The sequence below is a fragment of the Chlorocebus sabaeus genome, chromosome 23, assembly GCF_047675955.1.
Source record: "Chlorocebus sabaeus isolate Y175 chromosome 23, mChlSab1.0.hap1, whole genome shotgun sequence".
Taxonomy (NCBI): domain Eukaryota; kingdom Metazoa; phylum Chordata; class Mammalia; order Primates; family Cercopithecidae; genus Chlorocebus; species Chlorocebus sabaeus.
This window is the reverse complement of record NC_132926.1, coordinates 11,181,265-11,208,264: the sequence shown is the minus strand read 5'-3', so window position 1 is coordinate 11,208,264 and position 27,000 is coordinate 11,181,265. Positions and strand designations below refer to the sequence as shown.

Sequence of the window (27,000 nt, the reverse complement as noted above, 5' to 3'; positions counted from 1 at the left end):
TGAGAAGAGAAGAAATGGAGACAATGAATTGAGCAATATCTAACAGAGGAAGTGAGGCCAAGAGAAGGTTTTACGTGTCTTTTTTTTTTTTTTTTTTTCATGGAAGAGACAATAGTGTGACTTGTATTCTGATGAGAATGAGCCAATAGCAAACAAACAAGATTGCATAGTAGAGAAGGGCAAAAATTGTTGGTGCCTTGTCCTTAAGCACATAAGAGAGAGGAGATGGGAACTAGTTGGATATGTTGAGGGATTGACTTTTACTAAAGACAGTATATGTGAGTGCAGATGCTAGTAGAAAGGTATAAATGGTATGGAATGTTAATATTAGAATATAGAAATTGATCTACACACACACACACATATTTTTTCAAGACGGGGTCTCACTCTGTCACTCAGGCTGGAGTGCAGTGGTGTGATCATGGCTCACTGCAGCTTCAGCCTCTTGGACTCAAGTGATCCTCCCACCTCACCCTCCCAAGTAGCTGGGAGTAATGATGCATGCCACTACACCTGGCTAATTTTTTGTAGAGATGGGATTTTGCCATGTTGCCCAGGCTGGTCTCAAGCTACTGGGCTCAAGTGATCCATCCCCTTCAGCCTCCCAAAGTGCTGGGATTACAGATGCAAGCCATTTCACCCAGCCTTTTAAAAATATTTTTTATAAATGTTACCAAATTGCCTTCTAGAATGGTTATACTAATTTTATATTCCCAACAATTTTATTTTCCTACATCCTTATCAACACTGCATTGTGTTCTCTTTTTCAATCTGAAAGGGAAATACTATATTCCCTCCAGCCTTTACAGCTTCAATTCTGTCCCAAACCATTTATGTCCAGAGACCTTGGCTGGTTTGCAGAGAGACAAGAGTGGGTTGAGTAACCTGAAGTAAAAGAACGTCAGCAAGTTGCAGTACTCTTCACATAACTGCGCCTTCCAATGATGACTGAAGACATTCAGCCTGTACAGTTGTCAGCTAGCTATCACATTCACTCTGAAATTTTAGAGATTAAAAGAGAAAAATAAAAGGTAAATCAATGTGATTGATTGCTTTGTAAGCCAAGAAATAACATTGTTTATACTGTTAGTTTCTCCTGGTATAAGATACTACCGTGGTGTATCTTATCCCTTGCATCACTTTTCTAAGTATTTTGAGGCATAGCAAATTGGTGGAATGGGAAGCAAACAGCAAAGCTAATCCTCTGCAGCTAATTCTCTATTGAAGAAACAGAGGAGAGGCTGTCAAATGATAGAGTATTGACCTTACTTTGAATTGTGTAAATGAAAAGGACTAGGGGGAAGTGACATTATTTTATATTGCACACACAGCTTCACCTCCTCCCCTTTTCAAGGCTATAGTTCCTCCAAATGTGAACTTACAGGCCATTAGACAAGAGAAAAAAAATGAACCCCAAGTACTGTGTATTGTCATAGTTTACGTTTATAGAGCACTGTGCCAGCTACTTTACATATGCTGTCTCCTTTACTCCATATAAGAGCCTTGTGAATTATAGGTGTTGTTATCCTCATTTTGTAGATGAGGAAACTGTGACTTACATAAGTTAATAATCTGCTCAGACCTAGATTGTAAGGAAAGGTCTAGGATTCAGACCAGGTCAGTATGAGTCAGAAGCCCACAGTGTGAATCACTACCTTCTGTACTATATGTTTATCTTCTGTTACAGTATTACCTTATTATGCAGTTCTCCAGCTGAGGCCTGTGAAAGAAAGCCATTCTTCTTTGGGTAGTGGGGGTCTCTTCTGAAGAGGAAGAGAGTCAGTCACTCAGCAAAAAGGATGGATCTCAGGAGAAAAAAATAATTAAAAAAAAAAATACACCTGAGAGTCGGTCGCAGATGAGCAGAAGATTTGACATCTTCCTATGTGTATCCCTCTTTAAAAGTACATCTTCAGAGTTGCCTAGAAGGGTACTTGTGAGTGCTAGAAGCTAATAACAACAACAAAGGCCTCTCCATGAAGGACAGAAAGTGGAGATGAAGGAGAACCCCAAGCAGTTCTCTTAAGCTAATAATGAGGAAAATATTTCTAATAAGCCAAATTATGTAGATCAGGAATAATTATCTGTGCTCATTTCCTAGTTGTTTTCCCTCATTATTTAATGAGATTTCTTATACTGCTACAGCATGTACAAGAGTAAGAATGGGAATTCCAAAGTACTTGTGCCTCCATTCCCCATTATTGCCTTTGGCCAGGTTAACCATTCAATTCACAGCATTCTTTTACCCTGAGCCCCAAGATAGCCTCAGCATCTGTCTTACCCAGCTTGAGGATGTTACAGTATCTCTTTTCCCCTCCCCAAATTATGGTATATGTACTCAGTAGGAAACAGTTTTTCCTTTTAGTTGTAGCCTTTGAAAGTCTGTTTTATTTCATTAAAGTATGACTTATTTTTGTGCTGCTACAGTAGTACCAAAGTAGCAGCTGTTACTGGCTTTAGTAGCTGCTAACCTGGCAATGCCATCATCTCCTAGCTGTCCATCAGGGCAATATAGATCTCCCTCTTCGGAAGGAAATGCTGACACGGAAGGAGTAGAACTTTCTAGGTGTGGAGTGGAGCAGGGAGGACAAGGAGGGACATCATACCTAGAGAGGAAGATGAAAAGCAAACCTAAGCCCTGTCACTTTTGTTTATACTAATGTGAGTCTAACTCCTAGATTTTCAGCTTTTTGAGGGCAGGATCAACAATTTCAGTAAGTATTGCTGAATAATACATATTGAATAAAACTGCATTCCAGTAAATAAATGGATAACATGGCCAAGCCTTCTTATCCATAGTCTTTTATAATCACCATGGAATGCTGAGGCACTTGAGCAAAATGAGGTAGTTTCCTATTTCAAAAGTATTCATCATTCTACTGTTGCAAGGTCAAAATAGTATATTAATTACTGTCTTAACCCATTTATGCCTAGTGTTCCATTATTAGGATGCTAAGCTTGTGGGAGTTATTTGTATCCTGTTGCTCAAGGTCATCTCCAAGATCTGATTTTTCACACAAAAAATTTGCAACGTTCAGCATAAATGGGTTAATACAGATGTGTCTGACATAGTCCAAAAGGCAGGACATATATGCCAAATTGCAACATATTAATATAGAGACAACAGTTATGATTCTAGATAATGCTTCTTGATGATAGATTATCCTGTCCTTTACAGATTTTTTTTCCCCATCGGGCAGTTCTTGGCCTGCTTATTTCATCTGTTGCTACAGAATATAGGACCTTTACTTTCCCCATAAGGATATCAGCATAAAAAGGCCCCAAAAGTTTTCTCACTTTTACCTTGGCCTTCCCAACAAACACAAAACCAGTGAAAATTACCAAAATTACCCTAGCTCTTTTCATCACATGGGTATACAGTGCTGTTCTTTCTTGGGAAAGGGAAGGAGAGAAAATGTCTAACTTTGGTTTAAATTGAATTTGAGGCAAAGGTAGAAAAACAGTGGTTTAGAACTGTTCTTTTCTGGAGTACCTGACTTTCTTAGACATTGATGCCTTTGCACTTTATCTACCCAGAGTACACTCCTCTTTTTCCAAGTCCGTGTGGCAACTTCCATTATCCTTCAAACTTAACCTGTTCTGTGAAGCCTCTCCCCTGCCTTCCTGCCAAAGGAAAGTTAGCCTCTTTTTCTGTTCACATAACATCTTGACATACCTCTCCGATGGCATTTGTCACAGTGTATGGAATTATTTATTTACAGATCTATTTCCCCCAACAGACTGAACTCCCTCAGGGCAGAGATTTTATTTTATTCATTTGTTTATACCAACACCTCACACATAGTAGCTGTTAAATAAATGCTGTCATATTGAGTTGAATCTTTATGCAACTATTATATCTCTCTAAGGTGAGTTACAATGAGATCATGAAAGAGGGTACAGTATTTGATATGGAGTAAATTACAATATATGCTTCAGCCTTCTAGACACTGGTTTTGTCATTCAGATATATAAATTATAAGCAAAGTCACATGGACTTCTAAGGCTACACAGAAGAAAATGTGCATATAGAAATGCTCCACATACATGGAACAGACCAAGGCAGATCAAGAAGAGGGAACTTTTACCCTGCGCTGGTCCTGTGTTTCATGCTCTGCTAGAAGTATTGGTCCTTCTTAACCTCTTAGTGCACATGGGGTTACCATAAAATATATATGAGTCAAGCTTCAAACCAGGAAAAACAAGCACGATAATACTTTTGGAATGTATAACTTATCTTAGAAATTAGACCTTATACAATCTTAGGCAAAGATGGGGAAATAGGGCCACAGCAGGGAGTTGAAGGTTCAGGGGAAAAAAATCACCGATCGGCCCTCCGGAAATAATGGCATAGTTGGAATTTGCAGGGAAATCTAGACACCAGGCACATTTAGGTGCTAGAGTGGAACTATGAAAGGATTAGGGGTGAGAAGGTAGCTGGTGTTATGGTGTAGAAGTCAGTAGAAGGCTGTTGCCTCTGCATAGCTATTGCTTCTGTAAGTGTGCTACCACCTGTTTGGTGGTGTGCTTGGAGATACTGGTCAGCAGGGTTGGTAGTTCTAGACACAAACAGAACAAGGAAGCACAAGGACAAAGTGAAACCGAGCAGCATTTCTACCTCTTACTCTCACCACCTCTAACCACAGCAAGCTTCAGAAAGTCATGGCAGCTACTGCACTCCCAGCATCCAAATCTCACACAAATTTCTCTTGTGGCCAATTGTAGCCCACAGCCATAAAGGGAAGTGGATTCTAAGAAACTTAATTCTTGTTAGCTAAGTTGACACGGTATAAGCCACTATATTATACTTCTAAATTTTGTAAATTGAATTTAGTTTCAATTTTAGAAGCAATACTCATTTGACCAGGAAAAAGCAGAGGTAAGAAACATATATTACTTTATATTTTTTTAAAGCATTATCAAGTATTGCCTAGTAACATACTAACTAGCACACATTTCAGAAACAAATTATTGATTGTAAATGCTAACTACTACAGAAGATTTTAAGGTGATCATACAAACATTTCTTTGTCTTCTGATGGTCAATACAGAATGTAAGTACAATTTTTAAAACATCTCTTGAGATCTTCTGAAGAAGGATCGAAGAAGAAAAATATTTACTATACACTGCACCAAGAACTTGTGTGTGTTATTTCATTGAATTCATATACCAAACCTGTGAGGCTCCTAAAAGTGAAGTAACTCAAGATCAAATTCAATCAAATTCATATAAAAGGTTAAAAATTTGCCGAGAATTTAGGGTAATTTACATCTCAGTCAGGTTATCTTTTTCTCTTGACTTAGTTTTATCCTACTTTTTAAAATTTTTTACTGACAGGATAACACATAAAGTAAAATGAACTAATCTTTTTTTTTTTTTTTTTTGAGATGGAGTCTCACTCTGTCACCCAGGCTGGAGTGCAGTGGCGCGATCTCGGCTCACTGCAAGCTCCGCCTCCCGGGTTCACGCCATTCTCCCACCTAAGCCTCCTGAGTTGCTGGGACTACAGGCGCCCGCCACCACACTCGGCTAATGTTTTGTATTTTTAGCAGAGACGGGGTTTCACCATGTTAGCCAGGATGGTCTCCATCTCCTGACCTGATGATCCGCCTGCCTTGGCCTCCCAAAGTGCTGGGATTACAGGCGTGAGCCATGACACCCGGCCAAATGAACTAATCTTAAGAGTACAACTTAATGAATTTTCACATATCTATGTATACATCTGTGTAATCACCATGCAGATAAAAATAGAGCACTTTTCCAATATCCTTGATTGATTTTTCCTTGGGCCTTTTGTACTTCTAGGTAAATTGCCATATGTATTTATATTTTTTATTACAATGAATAAAAAAATTCTTAAAAATATGCTGGGAGGAAGTGAACATTCGCAGTAAAGTAAGAATGTTAAATAATGTGTCCCATAACTGCTTTGAATGACATCTACTTATGTCACTTTCTCTTTCTGCTTTTACCCTAAAACAGGTAATCAGATCCTGTCCCTTGGGAGCCTCTCAAAAGATCAAATTTATCCAATGAAACTCAAGGGCATCTCCATCTGCTATTCAGCTCTCAAGTCTGCCTTGTGTGGAAATTATGTCAGCTTTGGCGTCTTCAAGTTGTATGGGGACAACCATTTTGACAATGTACTCCAGGCCTTTGTCAAAATGCTGCTGTCAGTGTCCCACAGTGACTTGCTAGTAAGCAATCATGCATCATGGGAGTCTTTGTATGAAATGTGAAGTAACACCACCACAGGCCTGGAAGTGTTATAATGCAGTCCAGGGAGTTAGCCTAGAACATTTTATGTTTTAAGACAGCATACTTGATCTAACTTACAGAATTTGGAAAACTATAGTGGCTTTTTTTTTTTTAACATCTCTGCCTGATTATGCAGAAGCCAATATGTGCCCAATGTCGTCACAGTAATTACTTAAGTAACATAGCCAAATCATGCTCAGGCTTCGTTCAGGCTTTCCCACCTGCTCCCGCCCAAGGTTACGAGTAAAATCTGGAAGGCCTTTGTTAGTCAACCTGTGTAAGAAATGCTCCTTGATCTCCTAGTGAGCTAGTCCATCATCTTCCACCTTTATAAACTAATCTTGGAATGGCCACATCTCAAGCCAAAGTTATTAAGCTTCCTTGTAGTAGAATGGAATGATCATTGAAGGATATATCTGTTAGACAGAAATCACAAAATAGAAACTTGAGTCACATCAGCCATATGTTAATATCACCTCATCGAAGAGTTACTTCACTGCAGTTAAAGTCCACCAAGACAACTGGTATGGTTCCAAGAATTTTTCTCTAATTTTTTTATTCTAATAGTCAAGCAAACCTTCAATCCAGTAATTCTCAAACTTCAGGGTGCATAAGACTCTCTTGTGTGTTAAAAATGTACGTTTCAGGGCCTAAACTAGAGCTTGTCATTTAGTGAATCTGAAGTGGGAATCAGGCAACTGCATTTTTGGCAAGCACCCCAAGTGATTCCTATTGAGTTACTCTTAACATCACTTTAAGAAATGCTCCTCTGGTTTCTCTCTTTTTTTTTTTTTTTTCTTTTTTTTTAGAGGTGGGGTCTTGTTGTGTTGCCCAGGCTGTTCTTAGACTCCTGGGCTTAAGCAATTCTCCTGCCTCAGCCTCCCAAGTAGCTGGAATTACCAGCATGAACCTCCATGCCCAGCTTCTCTAATTTATCATACAAGTGTATTTCTTTGATACTGGTTTGGATTGCATTTGAGATTTTTCAGGTATATTTCTCATGTACTTATCTTTTGCCTGTAGTGTATGGTAAATATTAAGCCCTTTACCAAGTTATTATTTAGTTAGATGGATTAGCATTATATTAGTACAACAGACTATGGTGCCAAATCCCATTATAACAGCAAATGTCTTTGTGTTTAAAAAACCAACAAAAAAAGGTTTCCTAGCCACTATTAAGCACTGTCCAGTGTTAAGTATTCCAATCCAGAAAAATAATTCACACAGTCTTCTAAATGTCATATTGCAGGGATTTTACTTTTAAGTGCTAACCATGTAAGGTAAAGAGATCAAGAGATTCCTATCAGAACCCCTTTAAATGCTGGATTGGGACTCATTATGTCATTTGCTCTATATATTTATTGACCTTGTGTTTAAATAAGTTTACAATTTCCAGTATTATAAATGACAATTTTCACAGGACTGTAACATGTATTTTTCTTCCCTGTGGCCTGACATTTAGTATGTCTGTGTCCTGTAGCAATACCGGAAACTGAGCCAGTCTTACTATCCACTTCTGGAATGTCTCACTCAGGACCACATGAGCTTCATCATCAACTTAGAGCCTCCTGTACTCATGTATGTTCTCACGTCTATCTCAGAGGGACTCACTACTCTTGGTAAGGATCATAGAGGACATTGTTTCCATAGGAAAAACTTGATTGTGGGCTTTTAATGTATGTGATTATTGAGACTATCATCCTACAAAGGGGAAAAGATATTGTGAACCCAAACTGAAAGGTTATTTTATAACCATTACTTGCAAGTGGGAAAAATTATTTCTTCATATTTTGATACATAGTCAGTTATGCTTTCATCAGCTTTACTGAGGTATAATTTACATATAATAAAATTCACTGATTTTAAGTGGACAGTCCAATGAGTCCTTGTACAAATGTGTACATGTACACAAACATAGCCACCGCGACCAGTGTGTAGTATATTTTCATCACCACTAAAAGCTCTTTTTTCCTCCTTCTAATCAATCCCTTCCCCCTACCTCTCACCCCAGGGAACTAATGCCTGCTTTCTCTCACAGTAGTTTGCCTTTTCCAGAACTACATATAAGTGGAATTATATAATATGACGTTATTTGTGTCTGGCTTCTTTCATTTAGCATGGTGATTTTGAGATTCATTCACATTATTTTGAAAATCAATTAGTTTATTCCTTTCTGTTGCTGAGTATTATTCCGTTGTATGGATTATTAGTTTGTTTATTCACCAGCTGATGGACATGTGGGTTGCTTTCATTATTTGACTATTTTGAATACAGCTATTATGAACATTCCTATACAAGTATTTATGTAGGTAAATTTTTTTTTGTTTCTCTTGGGTGCATACCTAGAAGTGGTATTTCTAGGTTATATGCTAAGTGTATTTTTAACATATAAGAAACTAACAAACTGTTTCCCAGAGTGACAGTGACAGCATTTTGCTGTCAACAACAGTATATGAGGATTCCAGTTGCTCTGTATACTTGCTAACATTATTAACATCTTTTTCATCTTACCCATGATAGTGGGTGTGAAGTAGAATCTTCAAGTTGACTAATCTTTTCTTCTGTGATACCTAATCTTCTATTAATACTGTATTTGGGGCTGGGCACGGTGGCTCAGCCTGTAATCCCAGCACTTTGGGAGGCTGAGGCAGGTGGATCACCTTAGGTCAGGAGTTCAAGACCAGCCTGGCCAACATGGTGAAGCCCCATCTCTACTAAAAATACAAAAAAGTTAGCCAGGCCTGATGGTGGGCACCTATAATCCCAACTACTCGGGAGGCTGAGGCAGGAGAATCACATGCACCCAGATGCACCCAGGAGGCATAGGTTGCAGTGAGCCGAGACTGCACCATTGCACTCAGCCTGGACAACAAGAATGAAATTCTGTCTCAAAAAAAAAAAAAAAAAAAGATTTTAGCTGAGCATGGTGGCTCGTGCCTGTAATTCTAGCACTTTGGGAGGCCAAGGCGGGTGGATCACCTGAGGTCAGGAATTCAAGCCTAGGTTGACCAACATGGTGAAACCCTGTCTCTACTGAAAATACAAAAAATTAGCCAGGTGTGGTGGCACCTGCCTGTAGTCCCAACTACTCGGGAGGCCAAAGCAGGAGAATCGCTGAGGTTGCAATAAGCCAAGATGGTGCCATTACACTCCAGCCTGGGCAACAAGAGCAAAACTCCATCTCAAAAAAAAAAGAACTGCATTTGTTTTCATTTTAGACATTATATTTTTATTCTCTAGAATTATTATTATTCTTTTTTAAGACAGAGTCTCCCTCTGTTGCCCATACTGGAGTGCAGTGATATGATCTCATCTCACTGCAACCTCCACCTCTCAGGTTCAAGCGATTCTTGTGCCTCAGCCTCCCGAGTAGCTGAAATTACAGGCTTGCGCCACCATACCCAGCTAATTTTTGTATTTTTAGTAGAGATAGGGTTTTGCCATGTTGGCCAGGCTGGTCTTGAACTCCTGACCTCAAATGATCCGCCCACCTCAGCCTCCCAAAGCGCTGCGATTACAGGCATGAACCACCATGCCTGGACTTCAATATTTTAATATTGAATTTTTAAATATTTTCCATTTTCTCCTCATCAGGTTTATGTTTTTTTAACATTGATCATATGTATAAGAGTTATAATAGGCCAGGTGCGGTGGCTCACGCCTGTAATCCCAGCACTTTGGGAGGCCAAGGCAGGCAGATCACAAGGTCAGGAGATTGAGACCATCCTGGCTAACACAGTGAAACCCCGTCTCTACTAAAAATACAAAAACAAAATTAGCCAGGCCTGGTAGTGGGCACCTGTAGTCCTAGCTACCCAGGAGGCTGAGGTGGGAGAATGGCATGAACCCAGGAGGCAGAGCTTGCAGTGAGTCAAGATCACACCACTGCACTCCAGCCTGGGTGACAGAGCAAGACTCCATCTCCAAAAACCAAAAGATTTCTAATAGCTATTTTAAGGTCCTTGTCTACTGATGTGATTTCTGGATCTGTTTCTATGGATTTTTCTCCTTATGGGTCATGTTTTTTTCATTCTTAATATAACTTGTTATTTTTGAATGTGTGCCAGACATCATGAATTTTACATTTTGAATTTTCTGTGCTAGATTTTGGTTTTCATTTTTTGGAGACAGAGTTTCGTTCTTGTTGCCCAGGCTGGAGTGCAACAGCATGATCTCGGCTCACTGCAACCTCCGTCTCCCGGGTTCAAGTGTTTCTCCTGCCTCAGCCTCCCGAGTAGCTGGGATTACAGGCATGCACCACCACGCCCAGCTAATTCTGTATTTTTAGTAGAGACAGGGTTTCTCCATGTTGGTCAAGCTGGTCTCGAACTCCCGACTTTGGGTGATCTTCTCGCCTCAGCCTCTCAAAGTGCTGGGATTACAGGCATGAGCTACCACACTCGGCCAATTTTTATTTTCTTAATGTGGATTTTATTCTATCCTGCAGTTGAATAACTTTTGGATCAGTTTGACTCATTTGAGATCAGATGGCAACTCTTATTTTGGAGTAATTGGGCCCCACCACTAAAGTGTTAGCTCTGTGAGGACACTCCGGTGCTCCATGTGCTATGAAGTTCCTCCACAAATGATTTCCAGCTTGTAATCTTCAGGAATTATTTGGCCTATTACTTTTCAGTGGTTCTTTCCCCAGCCTTGGGAGTTTCTTCTCATACTTTTTTTTTTTTTTTATAGATGGAGTCTCTCTCTGTCGCCCAGGCTGGAGTGCAGTGGCGTGATCTCGGCTCACTGCAGGCTCCGCCTCCCAGGCTCAAGCAATTCTCCTGCCTCAGCCTCCCAAGTACCTGGGATTACAGGCATTTGCCACCACACCCAACTAATTTTTTTGTATTTTTAGTAGAAACGGGGCTTCACCTTGTTGGCCAGGCTGGTCTCAAACTCCTGACCTCAAGTGATCTCCCAAAGTGCTGGGATTACAGGCATGAGCCACTGCGCCTGGCCTCTTCTCATACTTTTATAGGTCACTCTTCAGACAAACACTGGAGAGGACTCCCTTGGAGATCTGTAGAACTCTCTTACATAGGTCCCACACTCTGGTACTCTGTACTACAAGTTTTAGCTGCTTTAGCCTTCCCAGATTTCAACCTTTTATTCTCCAACTCACTGAGACTGCTTGGCTTTGTTTGGGTTTTCCCTTACTAGCCTGCAATCTGGAAACTGCTTTGGGCAATAAGCTTGAGCAATTGTTTTCCTCCTCTCTAGTTTAATGGTCCTGTACTGCTTGTTGTACAATAATTGAAAACCATTGTTTCGTATAATTTGTCCTGTTTTCTAGTTGTTTGGCAGGAGGGCAAATTCTCATAGCAGTTAATTCTTCATGGAATAAGAAGAAATTCTGTCTTCTATTATTACAGTTTAGCTTGACATTCTTTTATCTCACGTCATAGTAATACTTGAAGATTTTGAATTATTTGCAGGTAGCTATGTTATTTTCGACCTGTGATCTTGTTAAGACTTAGAATCTGCATTTTAACAGACTCTCAAGGGCGTCTTGACAAAGTGGCATTATGAAGGGAATACTGAACTTCGATTTAAGTCCCAGCACTGCCACTTACTACTTGTGTGACCATGGGCACATACTCCATGCCTGCTGCTGTCATAGGTGACTCATGTGGATACTTGACTGTTTTCATTCTCAAAACCATTTGTGTACCAAAAGCAGGTTAGGTACTCTAAGAGCACTCTTTATTCTTATTTTCTACTTATTTTCTAGTTTATTCTTACTTTCTACTTGTAAGTTTCTGAAGGGCAGGAACAGTCTATTACTACTTTACTTCCAGTTCCTAGCATTATAGTAAGTGCTCAGTAAATATTTACTGAATGCATTAATTAGGTAATATTATTTTCATTGTACAAATGAGGTAAGCTGTGGCTCAGAGAGGTGAAACAAGTTGCCTAAGATCATAAAACTAATAAGTGAATGACCTAGGAGTCATTCAAACTCTAAAACCCATTCTTCCTGACCACACTACCCTGCTAGATCTACCTGATAAAGGTCACAGCTTTGACAGCTAGAGGCCTGGTAGAGATTATTTTCTTTGTACATATTGGTGGTTTTATCTTCAGCCTCTTGTATTGTTGCAAATTCACATTGTAACCACTGGATAACTCTGGCAAGTGAATTGGGCCCTGTGTCATTAAGAAAGGGGACTATTTAGAATGTTGAAAGTAACCACTTGGATTTTTCCTTTCCCAACAATGATACATTTTAAAAAGAGGAATTTATTGGTATTGTTTGGATTATAGGCAGGTTTCATTTCTGTTGTTGCCTTGATGGAAAAAATGAGGAGGTACAGAAAAGTTGAATCAGTGATAGAGTGATGACTTGCCTAATATTGCGAAAATGATTTTAAAATTTCAGTTAATTTCATTCATTAGCATTTTTAATTTCATGCTATCTTTTTAATCATCCATCCATTCTCTGCCCACCCCAACCCCAGACTCTTATACACAGACACCAAGCACAGTGTCTTTAAAAATCTGCTCTTACTGATGGCTCTGAATTCCTTCATTCAGTAATTATCAGTTGTGCATATACTATATACCAAGTACCTTTCTAAACCTTGGCAGTACTGAAGGAAACAAGACAGATAAGATTTCTGCTCACATGAAAGCTTGCATTCTAGTGGGAAGAGACAAGCAATAATTGAACCAGCAAATACACATACCAAAAAAATCAAGTCATTATATGCACTAAACAAAGAATTAAAATTGGGTGGTGGAAAAAGAATAAGTCAAGGTGGCTGACTGAAGACATCAGACACCTGCTCTCTCCTGAAGGAAGAACCAAAATTATGAATAGATAATCTTATACCTCGAATAGAACATCTAGAAGAGAAGACTAGAGTCCTATAAAGAACTCACAGGAAACATTCTAGGCACAGAAAGAGAAGGAAGCAAGCAGCCAGCTCGGCCAAGATTGGCCAGAAGCCCGGAGAGGCTCAGTATTGCAGAGAAAAGGATATATGAGAGAACTTAGGCAGTCCACATGCCTGCCACAGACTACTGCAATCCTAATCACATGAAAGCTTTTCTACCCTTATGAACTCTTAACATTAGCATGAGCAGTGATTTGAAGACCCTATAAAGGCATTGCACCAGCCAGGGAACTTGTGCTGGGTCACTCACCCTTCTAGACCTGAACAGGTACAGCAGGGTGCCATTTGAGGAGTGCAGCCATCACAGGACTGCATCTGACCCTGGTAACCACAGCCCTTGTATCTCCACGTCCTGAGAATTCCTGTTGACATTCCCCGGTGTCCACCCAGAGAGCTGCACTCACCCAGCCTGCACCACTCAAGACCCAGAGGGTCATCCTACCACTCCTACTTCCATCACCCACGCTACATGGGCCACCCAAGGACCCTAGAATCTGCTCGCCCACTGCTGCTGCTACCAGCATATGTGCAAGCCACCTGGAGGCCCAAGAATCAGCTTGCTCGTAACTGCCAACACAAGTACCAGCATATACCACCCTGGGGCACAAAGATAGGCACATTCATCCCACCATTGCCATGACTAGGGCCTAAAGGCTGAGATCTACCTGGCTTCCCAGCTCCCAGCACAAATTTGCCACAGCTTCCACTAATAACTGTACCCTAACCCTCCAAGAAAATTATAGACAGCACTAATTCTACTTACAGCCAAAGAAATAATATTACACACTACACTACTGCATACATCCAGAATCAAAGCCAAAGTGCCCTACCCAACCAATACCACAGATACTTCTTCAGGAAAAATGCCTCCCCTATGAAAGTAAATTCAAAAATAAGAAAAAGCGACTGCTAAATTGGATGGGCAGATATCAACATAAGGCCACAGGAAACATGAAAAAGCAAGAAAATATGACACCGTCCAAGGAACACAGTAATTCTCCAGCAATTGATCTTACTCCAAAAGAAATTTTCAAAATACCAGATAAAGAATTCAAAATGCTGACTTTAAAGCAGCTCAGTGTGTTATAAGAGAAATCTGAAAAACAATACAAATATAATTGAGGATATGAATGAGAACATTACCAAAGAGATTTTTAAAAAATAAATAAATAGAAATTCTGGAACTGAAGAATTCATTGAGGGAAATACAAAATACATTTGAAAGCTTCAACAATAGGCTAGATAAGGCAGAAGAAAATCTCAGAACTTGAAGACAGGACTTTTTCAAATAATACAGTCAAACAAAAAAAATTTTGAAAGAGTAAGAATGAACAAAGCCTTCATGACATATGAAACAACATAAAGTGATTGAATATTGAAATTGCCAGCATCCATGAGATCAAAGAGACAAAGCATTAGAAAGCCCATTTACAGAAATAATAGAAGAAAATTTTCCATTTATTACAAGAAGTGTAGACATTCACATACAGGAAACTCAGTGATCCCTAGGAAGATCCAATGCAGAAGGGTCTTTTCCATGGTACATTATAGTCAGAATATCTAAAGTAAAACTTAAAGAGCAAATCCTTGAAACTGCAAAAGAAAAGCATCTAGTTACTTACAAAAGGAACCCCATCAGGCTAACAGTGGATTTCTCAGCAGAAGCTTTACAGGCCGGAAGACAATGGGATGACATATTCAAAGTACAGAAAGAAAAACTGGCCAAGAATACTATATCCAGTAAAATTAACCTTTGTAAATGAAGGAGAAATAGTCTTTACAAGAGAAGCAAATGCTAAGGGAATTTGTTTGCTACCACTAGACTGCAGCCACAATAAATGCTCAAGGGAGTCCTAAACCTGAAAACAAAGGATGACATTTACCATCATGAAAACACACAAGAGTGTAAAATTCACTGGTTAAGCAATCACACAAAGAGAAGAAAGGACTAAAATGGTACCACTACAGAAATTCACCAAACCACAACAATTAGTAAGAGAAAAGGACAGGAAAAAAGAATACGTAAAACAACCAGAAAACAATTAACAATATGACAGGAACAAACCTTCACATACCAGTAATAGCCTTGAACATAAATGGATTAAATTATCTAGTTAAAAAGATATATAATGACTGAATAGATTAGAAAAAAAAAACTTGATCGAACTATATACTGCTTACAAGAAACTCACCTTAGCAGTCAACACATATAGAGTGAAAGTAAAGAGATGGAAAAAGATAATCCACACAACAAAAAACAAAAGTGAACAGGAATAGCTACCCTTTTATCAGATAAAACAGACTTTACATCAAGAACAAAAGGGGGAAAAAGACAAAGAAGATCACTATATAATGATAAAGGGATCAATCCAGCAAGAGGATATAACAGTTCTAAACAGGTGTGTACCCAACACTGGAACACCTGGATTTCTAAAATGACTAAATTTGAAGAGAGACACTACAATATAATACTAGTGGAGGACTTCAACGTCCCACTCTCAGCATTAAACATCATCTAGACAGAAGGTCAACAAAGACACTTTGCATTTAAATGACTTTAAACCAGATGGACCTTACAGAGCTACAGAATCTACTCAACTACAGAATATACATTCTTTTCATCGGAGCATGGAGCATTCTCTAGGATAGACCATATGTTAAGCCACAAAACAGGTCTCAACAAAATTTTTTTTAGAGACAGGGTCTCACTTTGTCACCCAAGCTGGAGCACAGTGGCATGGTCATGGCTCACTGCAGCCTTGAGTTCCCAAGCTCAAGCAATTCTCCTGCCTTAGCCTCCCAAGTAGCTGGGAGTACAGGCATGTGCCACCAGGCCCAACTTTTTTTTTTTTAGAGACAAGTTTTTGCTTTGTTGTCCAGGCTGGTCTCAAACTCCTGGACTCAAGCAGTCTGCTCACCTTGGCCTCCCAAAGTGCTGGAATTACAGGCATGAGCCACCGCACCCAGCCCAACAAATTTTTTAAAATTGAAATCATATCAGGTATCTTCTCAGACCACAATGGAATAAAACCAGAAATCAGTACCAAGAGGAACTTAGAAACTATACAAATAAATGGAAATTAAACAACTCGCTCCCAAATAATCACTGGGTCAATGAAAAATTATAGTGGAAATTTTAAAAAACTTCTTGAAACAAATGAAAGTGGAAACACAACATACCAAAGCCTGTGGGATATAGCAAAAGCAGTGCTAAGAAGTAAGTTTGGCCGGGCTCGGTTGCTCAAGCCTGTAATCCCAGCACTTTGGGAGGCCGAGATGGGCGGATCACGAGGTCAGGAGATCGAGACCATCCTGGCTAACGCGGTGAAACCCCGTCTCTACTAAAAATACAAAAAAATTAGCCGGGCGAGGTGGCGGGCACCTGTAGTCCCAACTACTCGGAAGGCTGAGGCAGGAGAATGGCGTAAACCCGGGAGGCGGAGCTTGCAGTGAGCTGAGATCCGGCCACTGCACTCCAGCCTGGGCAACAGAGCGAGACTCCGTCTCAAAAAAAAAAAGAAGTAAGTTTATAGGCCTGAGCGCCTGTAGCAACGACGGCAGCAGCGGCCCGGCGGGCTCGGTGGGCGGGGCTGCGGTGTGAGCAGGCGGCCCGGCTCCCCTCCTCCTGCGCCCGCCCCGCTACTGTGATTGGGTGGAAGTTGGCGCTGGCCAGATGGAAAAACTAATGACAGTCTCCAAATTCACCTCCATCTGTACCATGGGCGCCAATGCTTCAGCATTAGAAAAAGGTTGGTCCAGAAGAGTTTCCGGTCAGTGAGCACTCTTTTGGATTAGTCAGTTTGGGGAATACCTGCTACTGCAATTCAGTTCTTCAAGCACTTTATTTTTGTCGTCCATTTCGGGAAAAAGTTCTTGCATATAAGAGTCAACCTAGGAAAAAGGAGATCCTTCTTACATGCTTAGCAGATTTCTTCCATAGCATAGCCACTCAGAAGAAAAAGGTTGGAGTAATACCTCCTAAGAAGTTCATCACAAGATTACAGAAAGAAAATGAGCTTTTTGACAACTGCATGCGACAAGATGCCCATGAGTTCTTAAATTACCTACTAAATGCAATTGCTGATATTTTACAAGAAGAGAGAAAGCAGGAAAAACAAAATGGTCGCCTACCTAATGGTAATATTAATAATGAAAATAATGACAGCACCCTAGACCCAACGTGAGTTCATGAGATTTTTTTCAGGGAACATTAGTGAAACCAGATGTCTTATTTGTGAAACTAGTAAAGATGAAGATTTTTTAGACCTTTCTGTTAACGTGGAACAAAATACATCAATTACTCACTGCTTAAGGGTTTTCAGCAACACAGAAACTCTATGCAGTGAATACAAGTATTACTGTGAAGAGTGTCACAGCAAACAGGAAGCACACAAACAGATGAAAGTTAAACTGCCCATGATTCCAGCTCTACACCTGAAGAAATTTAAATATATGGATCAGCTTCATCGATATACAAAACTCTCTTACAAGGTAGTTTTTCCTTTAAAACTTCATCTATTTAACACTTCAGGTGACACCACCAATCCAGACAGAACGTACAACCTTGTTGCTGTTGTGGTTCACTGTGGAAGACTTATTTGTAGATTTGCTTCATATGAAAGTATGGAGGGTGTGTGCAGCCTCATTGTCAGCATTGGTCCTAATCGAGGCCATTATATTGCAACAGTTAAGAGTCATGATTTTTGGTTGTTGTTTGATGATGACATTGCAGAAAAAATAGATGCACAAGCTATTGAAGAAGTCTACGGGCTGACATCAGATATCTCAAAGAACTCTGAGTCTGGTTACATCCTTATCTATCAGTCTCGGGACTGAGGGGGAACCGTGATAAAGAGATACTTTCTGCCTCATTTCTTCTCTGGTTATTTTGGAAAGGATCAAGCACTGATTTTTCAAGAAAAGAGAAATGCAGGAAGCTCAGGGGGCAGTAGCACACTTTGCACACGATAAAGCAAAGATGATGGATTGACAAGTCCTTCCAATCATGGTAGTTGATTTATTTGCTCTGGTATCATGCTGTCTGTACAGTTCCATTCAACAAGGAGGTGAAATCAGAGATACCAGCTCCTCTTGTAAAACAGCCTTCCAGTCATTGACACGCGTTTTCTCTTTATTAATTGCACTAATAATGCTGTGAATTCCTTGGGGGTGCAGTAGAAAGAATCAGAATCTGTGCTGTATTGATAAGGAGATGATGTCGAACACACTGCATAAATTTGCCTGGTTCAGTGTGTATAGAAGCATATTCAGTGGTCTTTTCAAGAGTAAACCAGAAATACTTTTGGGCCCAACACTTGCAGTTGCCTTCCTTATGTAAAAACTAACATGCTAGATAATCCAGTGTCAGGAAGACAAAGATGTTTTGCTTCTCTGAAGAAGCTTATAATAATATATGTAGGGAGCAATTGGTCAAAAGTGGCGTTTTGTTTCCCCAAGGGGAAACCTGGCTTTGTAATCATAATTTTTTCCTTATTTATTTTACTTAAAACTGGTAGAGTCTAAGTATTATATGAAGTACCCATGATTCTGTCAGTAAATTTGAGCATATTTTTATTAGTTAATGTCAGTTTAAGTAGTCCTTTTGTCTGCTTCTATTTTTAAGGTGAATTTTAAATTCTATCTGAAATCAGTAAGATACCTTGAGAAAAACTGCAATGAGAGGAGGTAAATATCGTTTTTCAGGAGGAACTGATATCTCTGGCCAAATATTTGTCCTTTTATTTTGGTTTCTAAAGCAGTTATTTTCTTCAGCTTTAGTTTCATAAAATTTAAAAACTATTAAAAAAAATTCCTGACCATGCCTGTAATCCCAACGCTTTAGGAGGCCGAGGTGGGCAGATCACGAGGTCGGGAGATTGAAACCATCCTGGCTAACACGGTGAAACCCAGTCTCTACTAAAAATACAAAAAATTAGCCGGGCATGTTGGCACACGCCTGTAATCCCAGCTATTTGGGAGGCTGAGGCGGGAGAATCACTGGAACCCAGGGGGCAGAGGTTGCAGTGAGCCAAGATCATGCCACTGCACTCCAGCCTGGGCAACAGAGCGAGACTCTGTCTCAAAAAAAAAAAAAAATTCCTGTAATTGTTGGAATAAGTAAAAATTCTGGTGCAGTGGTGGTATACCAATCTTTAGAATTCTTAAATATTCTAATGTTTCAAGTTGAGGTCATGCTTGGGAAAATCATGTCATAGCATTTATGTTATTTTCAGATGTCATTTTTTTACCCTGGAAAGAGGTAATAATGTTCATCATAACCCTAGCAGTCTGGAGAGTGAGCTAAACAAACCCTTTGAAGATTAAATTTTAATCAAGTAGACTAGGAATACAAAGAACAAATCCTTCCTCCTGTTCCCCTTACCTTTACAGATCTAACTGGAAGGGTGTTCAGAAATTAACATTTGTGTTTGCTAAGACTTCCTTCTGTTGGGGGTTTTAAGAAGTAATATATGTAACATAAAATGTATGTAAACCATTGCAGTTTTTTCGGTCATTTTTCCATGCATCAGTAAGTTGTCTGACAGTAGCCAAATGTAACTTGCAGAAAATTATCGAAAGTTATATTCAGAATAATAGCAATCAGGTCTTGGATATTCTTTATCAAACTCTTTTCAAGCAGTAAATTTTTTTTAAAAAATCTGTCATTTTCTACAATTCTTTTGCTAAAACTGTTGACTATGGAAAACAACAAAAAGGAATATTTTAGTCTGCTGCTGTTATTAACATTTATTATCTGTATCTTTTGGCTCAGGAAATGACTTCACCTATTTGTTCCATAAGCAGACCTTTAACAGAGTCACTTAGGTAATTGGGCTGCTTAAACAGATGTCCTGGGAGAAAATTATAATATTTAGTATTTGTGGCCGGGCGTGGTGGCTCACGCCTGTAATCCCAGCACTTTGGAAGGCCGAGGCAGGCGGATCACGAGGTCAGGAGATCGAGACCATCCTGGCGAACACGGTGAAACCCCGTCTCTACTAAAAAATACAAAAAACTAGCCGGGCGTGGTGGCAGGCGCCTGTAGTCCCAGCTACTCCGGAGGCTGAGGCAGGAGAATGGCGTGAACCCGGGAGGCGGAGCTTACAGTGAGCCGAGATTGCGCCACTGCACTCCAGCCTGGGCGACAGAGTGAGACTCTGTCTCAAAGAAAAAAAAAATAGTATTTGTACTAAATATCAAGTGTTTTGACAAGTTTCTCTTTAAGATAGTTTATAAAGCCTTATCCTGGCTAGAGATGTTTCGTACAAATTATATATAGCCTGCCTGATCTACCAGCACGCCACAGAGAATCACAATCAACCATGTGGGGAAAGTCAGGGCAGTAGAAGTGGAGGTACGCTTTTTATTTTAAGGGCTTAAACCAAATTATCTTGAAATTAAAGCTGTATTTCTGTAGCTTTCAGTGCAGAGAAAAAGAAGAAAGTGAAGCTGTGTCAGTTTTAACATTAGCTATATCACAACATGTTTAAGAAAGATAGATGAAGTCATTTGCATAAAGGTACAGCATTGAAATACTATGTTGTGTTTGTTTTTACATTTTTGCATTTAAAAAAACATGCAGTAAAAGCCAAGTTAAATTTCATATTAAAGCAAGTTCTAGTATATGTATTGAGTTCCTGGTAGTCACATACTTTGTTCACATCACACCATACTTCATAGTATGATTTGTCAGGGGAGGGACTGTGGGGTGACAGTTTTACATTTACTTTTTCTTCTTAATGCCGCTGGATCTAAGTAAAATGTTTTGAAGTTTATCAAAAACTCAATATACTTGTAAAACATATAGGGTCAGGGTTGGGGAAAAAAATACAGGTATAGTAAGTAAGAAAAGTGACCCATGAAGAAAGCATTGTGTGGCTGTATGTTGGTTGTGATTAAAATGAGGGACTGGTTTAAGTTGTAAATGGTGGCTGATTGCTATGTAACTATGTACATGATTGTTGGGATGGCTGTCCCATATTTTGTATATTGAAATAAAAAATTCTATAAATTATTTTAACTAAAAGTAAATATTCTAAATTAAATCCCACTTCTTAAGTCACATGGCTTCTGTCTTGGATATTTTACCTTTAAAAGATTATTTAAGACAGGAACCAGGAGGCTTGGGAATAGGGAAAGAAGGAAATGTTGTATTATATGAGTCTTGTGGCCTCTAACCATCAGTATAGGGTTCTTTCTTTCCTTGATGGCAGTAGAAAGACCTCATTTTCATAACATAACTACCCTTGATACTTTCCTTAAAAACACTTTTTATTAAAGATTCTATCATATGAGGTATTTGGGAGCTGAGAAGCTAAAGCGCTCATGTCCTGGCTCTTCAGTAAATTTAACTGTGTGACCTTGGGCAAGTCACTTAACTTCTCTGTGCTTCAGTCTCCCTGTCTTTTAAAATGGGAGTAATACCTACCTCATAGGGTTATTGTGGGGATTCATTAGAGATAATGTCTGTAAAGCATTTAAGGTTCTTGAAGAAGGCTCTATGTAGATGCAAAATAATATCTATTAAAGTTGGTTTATTTGTGAAAAAAGAAGGAAGTTTATAGCAATAAATGCTAATATCCAAAAAAGTGGAAAGATTACAAATTAACAATCTGACAGTGCACCTCAGGGAGCTAGAAAAGCAAGGAAAAACCAAACCCAAAATTACCAATAGAAAAGAAATAGTAAAGATCAAAGCAGAACTAAATGAAATAGAGACTAAGAAATAAAAAATACAAAGGATCAACACAACAAAAAGTTGGTTCTTCTTCAAAAAGGTAAACAAAATAGGTAAACCACTAGCTAGACTAACCAAGAAAAGACCCAAATTAAATCAGAAATGAAAAAGGAGACGTTACAACTGATACCACAGAAATATGAAAGATCATCAGAGACTGTTATGAACAACGATATGCTCACCAACTAGAAAGCCTAGAAAAGATTGGATAAGTTCCTGGAAACATACAAGGTTCTGAGATTGAACCAGGAAGAAATAGAAGACCTGAACAGACCAGTAACAACTAGTGAGATCAAATCAGTAATTAAAAAAAAAAAAAAAAATCCCAACAAAAAAAAAACTCAAGACCAGATGGATTCATATCCAGACGTACAAACATACAAAACCAAATATACAAAGAAGAACTAATACCAGTCCTCCTGAAACTGTTCCAAAAAATTGAGGAGGAGGGAACTCTCCCTAACCCATTCTATGAGGATACTATCACCCTGATACCAATATCAGACAAGGATGCAACAAAAAAAGAAAACTACAGGCCAGTATGAACATAGGTGCAGAAATCCTCAACAAAATGCTAGCTAATCAAAGCCAACAGCATATCCAAAAGATCATACACAATGATCAAGTGGGATTTATCCCAGGAATGCTACGTTAATTCAACGTACACAAATCATTAAATGTGATACATCACACCAACAAAATTAAGGACAAAAACCCATATCATCATCTGAATAGATGCAGAAAAACTGATAAAATTCAGCATCCTTCATGATAAAAACCCTCAACAAACTAGGCATAGAAGGAACATACCTCAAACCAATAAAGGCCACGTATAACAAACCCACAGCCAAAATCATACTGAATGGGGAAAAGTTGAAAGCATTCCCTTCAAGAACTGAAACAAGACAAGGATTCCCATTTTCACCACTCTTATTCAACATAGTACTAAAAGTCCTAGCCAGAGCAGTGAGGCAAGAGAAGAAATAAAAGGCATCGGATTGGAAAAGTGAAAGTCAAATTGTTCTTCTTTGCTGATGATAGATCTTATATCCAGAAAAACCTAAAGATTTCAAGAAACTTAGATTTGATAAATGAATGCACAAAAGTTACAGGATAGAAAATCATTGTACAAAAAACCAATAGTATTTCTACATACCAATAATGATCTATCCGAGAATGAAATCAAGTAGGCAATGCCATTTACAATAGCTATAAAATACCTAGGAAGCCAGGCACGGTGGCTCACGCCTGTAATCCCAACACTTTGGGAAGCTGAGGTGGGCAGATCACCCGAGGTCGGGAGTTCGAGACCAGCCTGACCAACATGGAGAAACCCCATCTCTACTAAAAATACAAAATTAGCCAGGCATGGTGGCACATGCCTGTAATCCCAGCTACTCAGGAGGCTGAGGCAGGAGAATCGCTTGAACCCAGGAAACGGAGGTTGCATTGAGCCAAGATGACTCCATTGCACTCCAGTCTTGGCAACAAGAGCAAAACTCCATCTCAAAAATAAAAAAGAAAAATATACACACACACACACACACACACACACCCCTAGGAATGCATTTAACCAAGAAGGTGAAAGATCTCTACAAGGAAAACTACAAAACACTGATGAAAGAAGTTGAAGATGACACAAATAAATGGAAAAACATCCTATGCTCATGGATCAGAAGAATTAATATTGTTAAAATGACCATATTGCCCAAAGCAGTGTATAGATTCAGTGCAATCCCTATCAAAATACCATCCTTCTTCACAGAATTTTTTTAAAAATTGTACAATTCATATGGAACCATAAAAGAGCCTGAAGAGCCAAAGTAATCTTGACCAACCAGAACTAAGCTTGTAGGCATTGCATTACCTGACTTCAAAATATATTACAAGGCTATAGTAACCAAAGCAACATGATATTGGTATGAAAATAGACACATAGACCAGTGGAACAGAATAGAGAGCCCAGAAGTCAAGTCACATACTTACAGCCAACTGATCTTCAACAAAGCTGACAAGAATACACAATGGGGAAGGGACAGTCTCTCCAATAAAATGGTGCTGGAAAAATTGGATAGCCGTATGCAGAAGAATGAAACTGGACCCCTGTCTCACCATATATAAAAATCAACTCAAAATGGATTAAAGACTTAAAGCCCAAAACTGTTAAAAAAAAAAAAAAAAAATGCTGGAAGAAAACCTAGGGAAAATTCTTCTGAACATTGATCTAGGCAAAAAATTTATGACAAAGACTTCAAAAATACAGCAACAAAAACAAAAATTAGACAAATGGGACTTCATTAAACTAAAAACTTCTGAATCACAAAAGAAATAACCAACAGAGTAAACAGACAATCTGTTGAATGGGAGAGAATATTTATAAACTATTCATCTAACAGGAGATTAATATCCAGAATATATAAGGAACTCAATTCAATAGGAAAAAACAAATAATTCCCTTTAAAACTGGGCAAATGACATGAATAGACATTTCTCAAAAGAAGATACACAAACAGCCAAGATGTATGTGAAAAAATGTTCAACATTACTAAGCATCAGAGAAATGCGAATCAAAACCACAGTGAGATACCATCTTACCCCTGTGAGAATGGCTATTATTAAAAAGGCAAAAAAGAACAGATGTTGTCAAGGATGCAGAGAAAAGGAAACTCGTACACTGTTGGTGGGAGTGTAAACTAATACAGCCACTATGGAAAGCAGTATGGAGATTTCTCAAAAAACTAAAAATAGAATTACTATTCAATCCAGCAGTCCTACTACTGGGAGTATACTCAAAGGAAAATAAGTCAGTATATCACAGGGATGCCTCACTCATATGTTTATTACATCAGTATTCGCAGTAGCAAAGACATAGAATCAACCTAAGTATCTATCAATAGATGAATGGATAAAGAAAATGTGTATATATGCACAATGGAATACTGTTCAGCCATAAAAAAGAATGAAATAATGTCTTTTGTAGCAACATGAATGGAACTGGAGGTCTTTATCTTAACTGAAATAAACCAGGCAAAGACAGACAGATACCACATGTTCTCATTCATATGTGGGAGCTCAAAAATTTAATCCCATGGAGGTAGAGAATGGAAAGATAGATAACGAGGGTCAGACATGCTGGCTCACGCCTGTAATCCCAGCACTTTGGGAGACTGAGGTCGGTGGATCACTTGAGGTCAGGAGTTTGAGACCAGCCTGGCCAACATGATGAAACCCATCTCTACTAAAAGTACAAAAATTAACTGGGTGTGATGGCGGACGCCTGTAATCCCAGCTACTCAGGAGGCTGCAGCAGAATGGCTTGAACCTGGGAGGTGGAGGTTGTGATGAACCGAGATTGCGCCACTGCACTCCAGCCTGGGCAACAGAGCGAGACTCTGACTCAAAAATAAATAAATAAATAAATACAAAAATTAAGTGGGGCACAGTGGCTCACACCTGTAATCCCAGCACTTTGGGAGGCCCAGGTGGGCAGATCACTTGAGGTCAGGAGACCAGCCTGGCCAACATAGTGAAACCCTGTCTCTACTAAAAATACAAAAATTAGTCAGGCATGGTGGCAGGCACTTGTAATCCCAGCTATTCGGGGAGGCTGAGGCTGGAGAATCACTTGAACTCGGGAGGTTGCAGTAAGCCAAGATCATGCCACTGCACTCCAACCTGGGACAGTGAGACTCCGTCTCAAAAAAAAAAAAAAAAAAAAAAGATCTGGGCATGGTGGCACACACACCTGTGGTGGCAGCTACTCAGGAGGCTGAAGTAAGAATAGCTTGAACCCAGGAGGCAGAGATTGCAGTGAGCCAAGATCACTGCACTTCACCCTGGGCAACAGAGCAAGACTCTGTCTCAAAAAAAAAAGAAAGAAACAGATAGATAACAGAGACGAAAGGGTGAGTGAGGGGCAAGGGAGAGGATGAAGAGAAGTAGGTTTAAAGGTACAAACATGGTAAGATGGAAGGAATAAATTCAATGTTTGATAGCAGAGTAGGGTGACTATAGTTAACAAAAATGTAGTCGGATGACAGACAGCCTAAGTATCATATACTGATCAGAAAGCGTTATATACTTATAGCAAAACTTCACATGTACCCTATAAATTTGTGACAAATTTAAAAAACAAAGTGGGGTGTTGGATAGAGAGTGTCTAAATGTAGCTATTTTAGAACTGATGGAGGAAGGCCTTTAAGATTAGTCATAGCAGGGATGGGTGCATTTCAGGCAGAAGTAAAGGGTAGGCTAAAAGCCTAAACAAGGAAAGGTAAGGGCAAGCAAAAAGTTGAACCAACTAGGAATGACTAGATCATTTCCCATGAAGTTCATTATTAATAAAACTTATATAAAGAATAAAAGAGGATATGTTGTTATTTTGAACACATTATTGAATTGGATGTCATGTGGTATGAATGTAATATGGGAGTGACACATTTAGGAAATATTTAGAACTTAGAGATTTTACACATTAGTTTCACCCGCCACCCAAAAAAAAAAAAAAAAAAAGGACAAAACACCTAAAGAGAGAAGAGAGCTTTGGTGTTTAGGGATTGAAGTAGCCAGGAAAACAAATGGGAAGGGAAAACCTTCTATGTGTTGGGTGCTGTGTTACAGTTTTTGCACACTTAATGCCAAACCTTACAAAGCAGGTAATATTAATCTCATTTTACAGAGGCGCACCTGAAGCTCAAGAAGTCAAACATCTAGGAAATAATAGATTCAAATCTATACTCACCTATTTCCAAAACCACTGCCCCACGCAAATAGGCCTTTTGTCTCTGAAATTGCCCTTCAGACTATATTTTTCTAAGACCTTCATTCATCTTTGTGTTGTAGTGACAAGTTTTGAGCTGAAGGCAGATTTCAGCTCAGCCTCATTCTTCCTGACTCTCAGTTAAGCAATTCTTTCCTATACAGTTAACTTTTCAGCACAGCTTTCAATGATGGGTCTTAGTAAGCAGTAGGCTATTAATGATGCATGTGCTTCCTGTTGAGACTGGTTCCAGGAGAAGAAGAGCACTTGATTGTTTTCAGTGCCAAACAACAAGTTGCTAGAGAGGACAAAATGCCTATTAGGCTTAAAAATTATTTCCAAAATTACA

At 39.2% G+C, this 27,000-nt stretch overlaps 1 protein-coding gene and 1 pseudogene across 3 annotated transcripts in view; both read left to right on the top strand.

Annotated features, from left to right (window-relative positions):
• Window positions 1-27,000, top strand: part of RANBP17 (RAN binding protein 17) — a 425,055-nt gene that overhangs the window by 359,767 nt on the left and 38,288 nt on the right. For all 3 annotated transcript variants that reach the window (XM_073010527.1, XM_008015284.3, XM_008015285.3), the window contains 2 exons: window positions 5,984-6,198; window positions 7,740-7,878. In XM_073010527.1, the coding sequence (XP_072866628.1) occupies window positions 5,984-6,198; window positions 7,740-7,878 (354 nt within the window). The remainder of the gene's footprint in view (window positions 1-5,983; window positions 6,199-7,739; window positions 7,879-27,000) is intronic.
• On the top strand, window positions 16,829-18,521 carry LOC103244963 (ubiquitin carboxyl-terminal hydrolase 12-like; annotated as a pseudogene).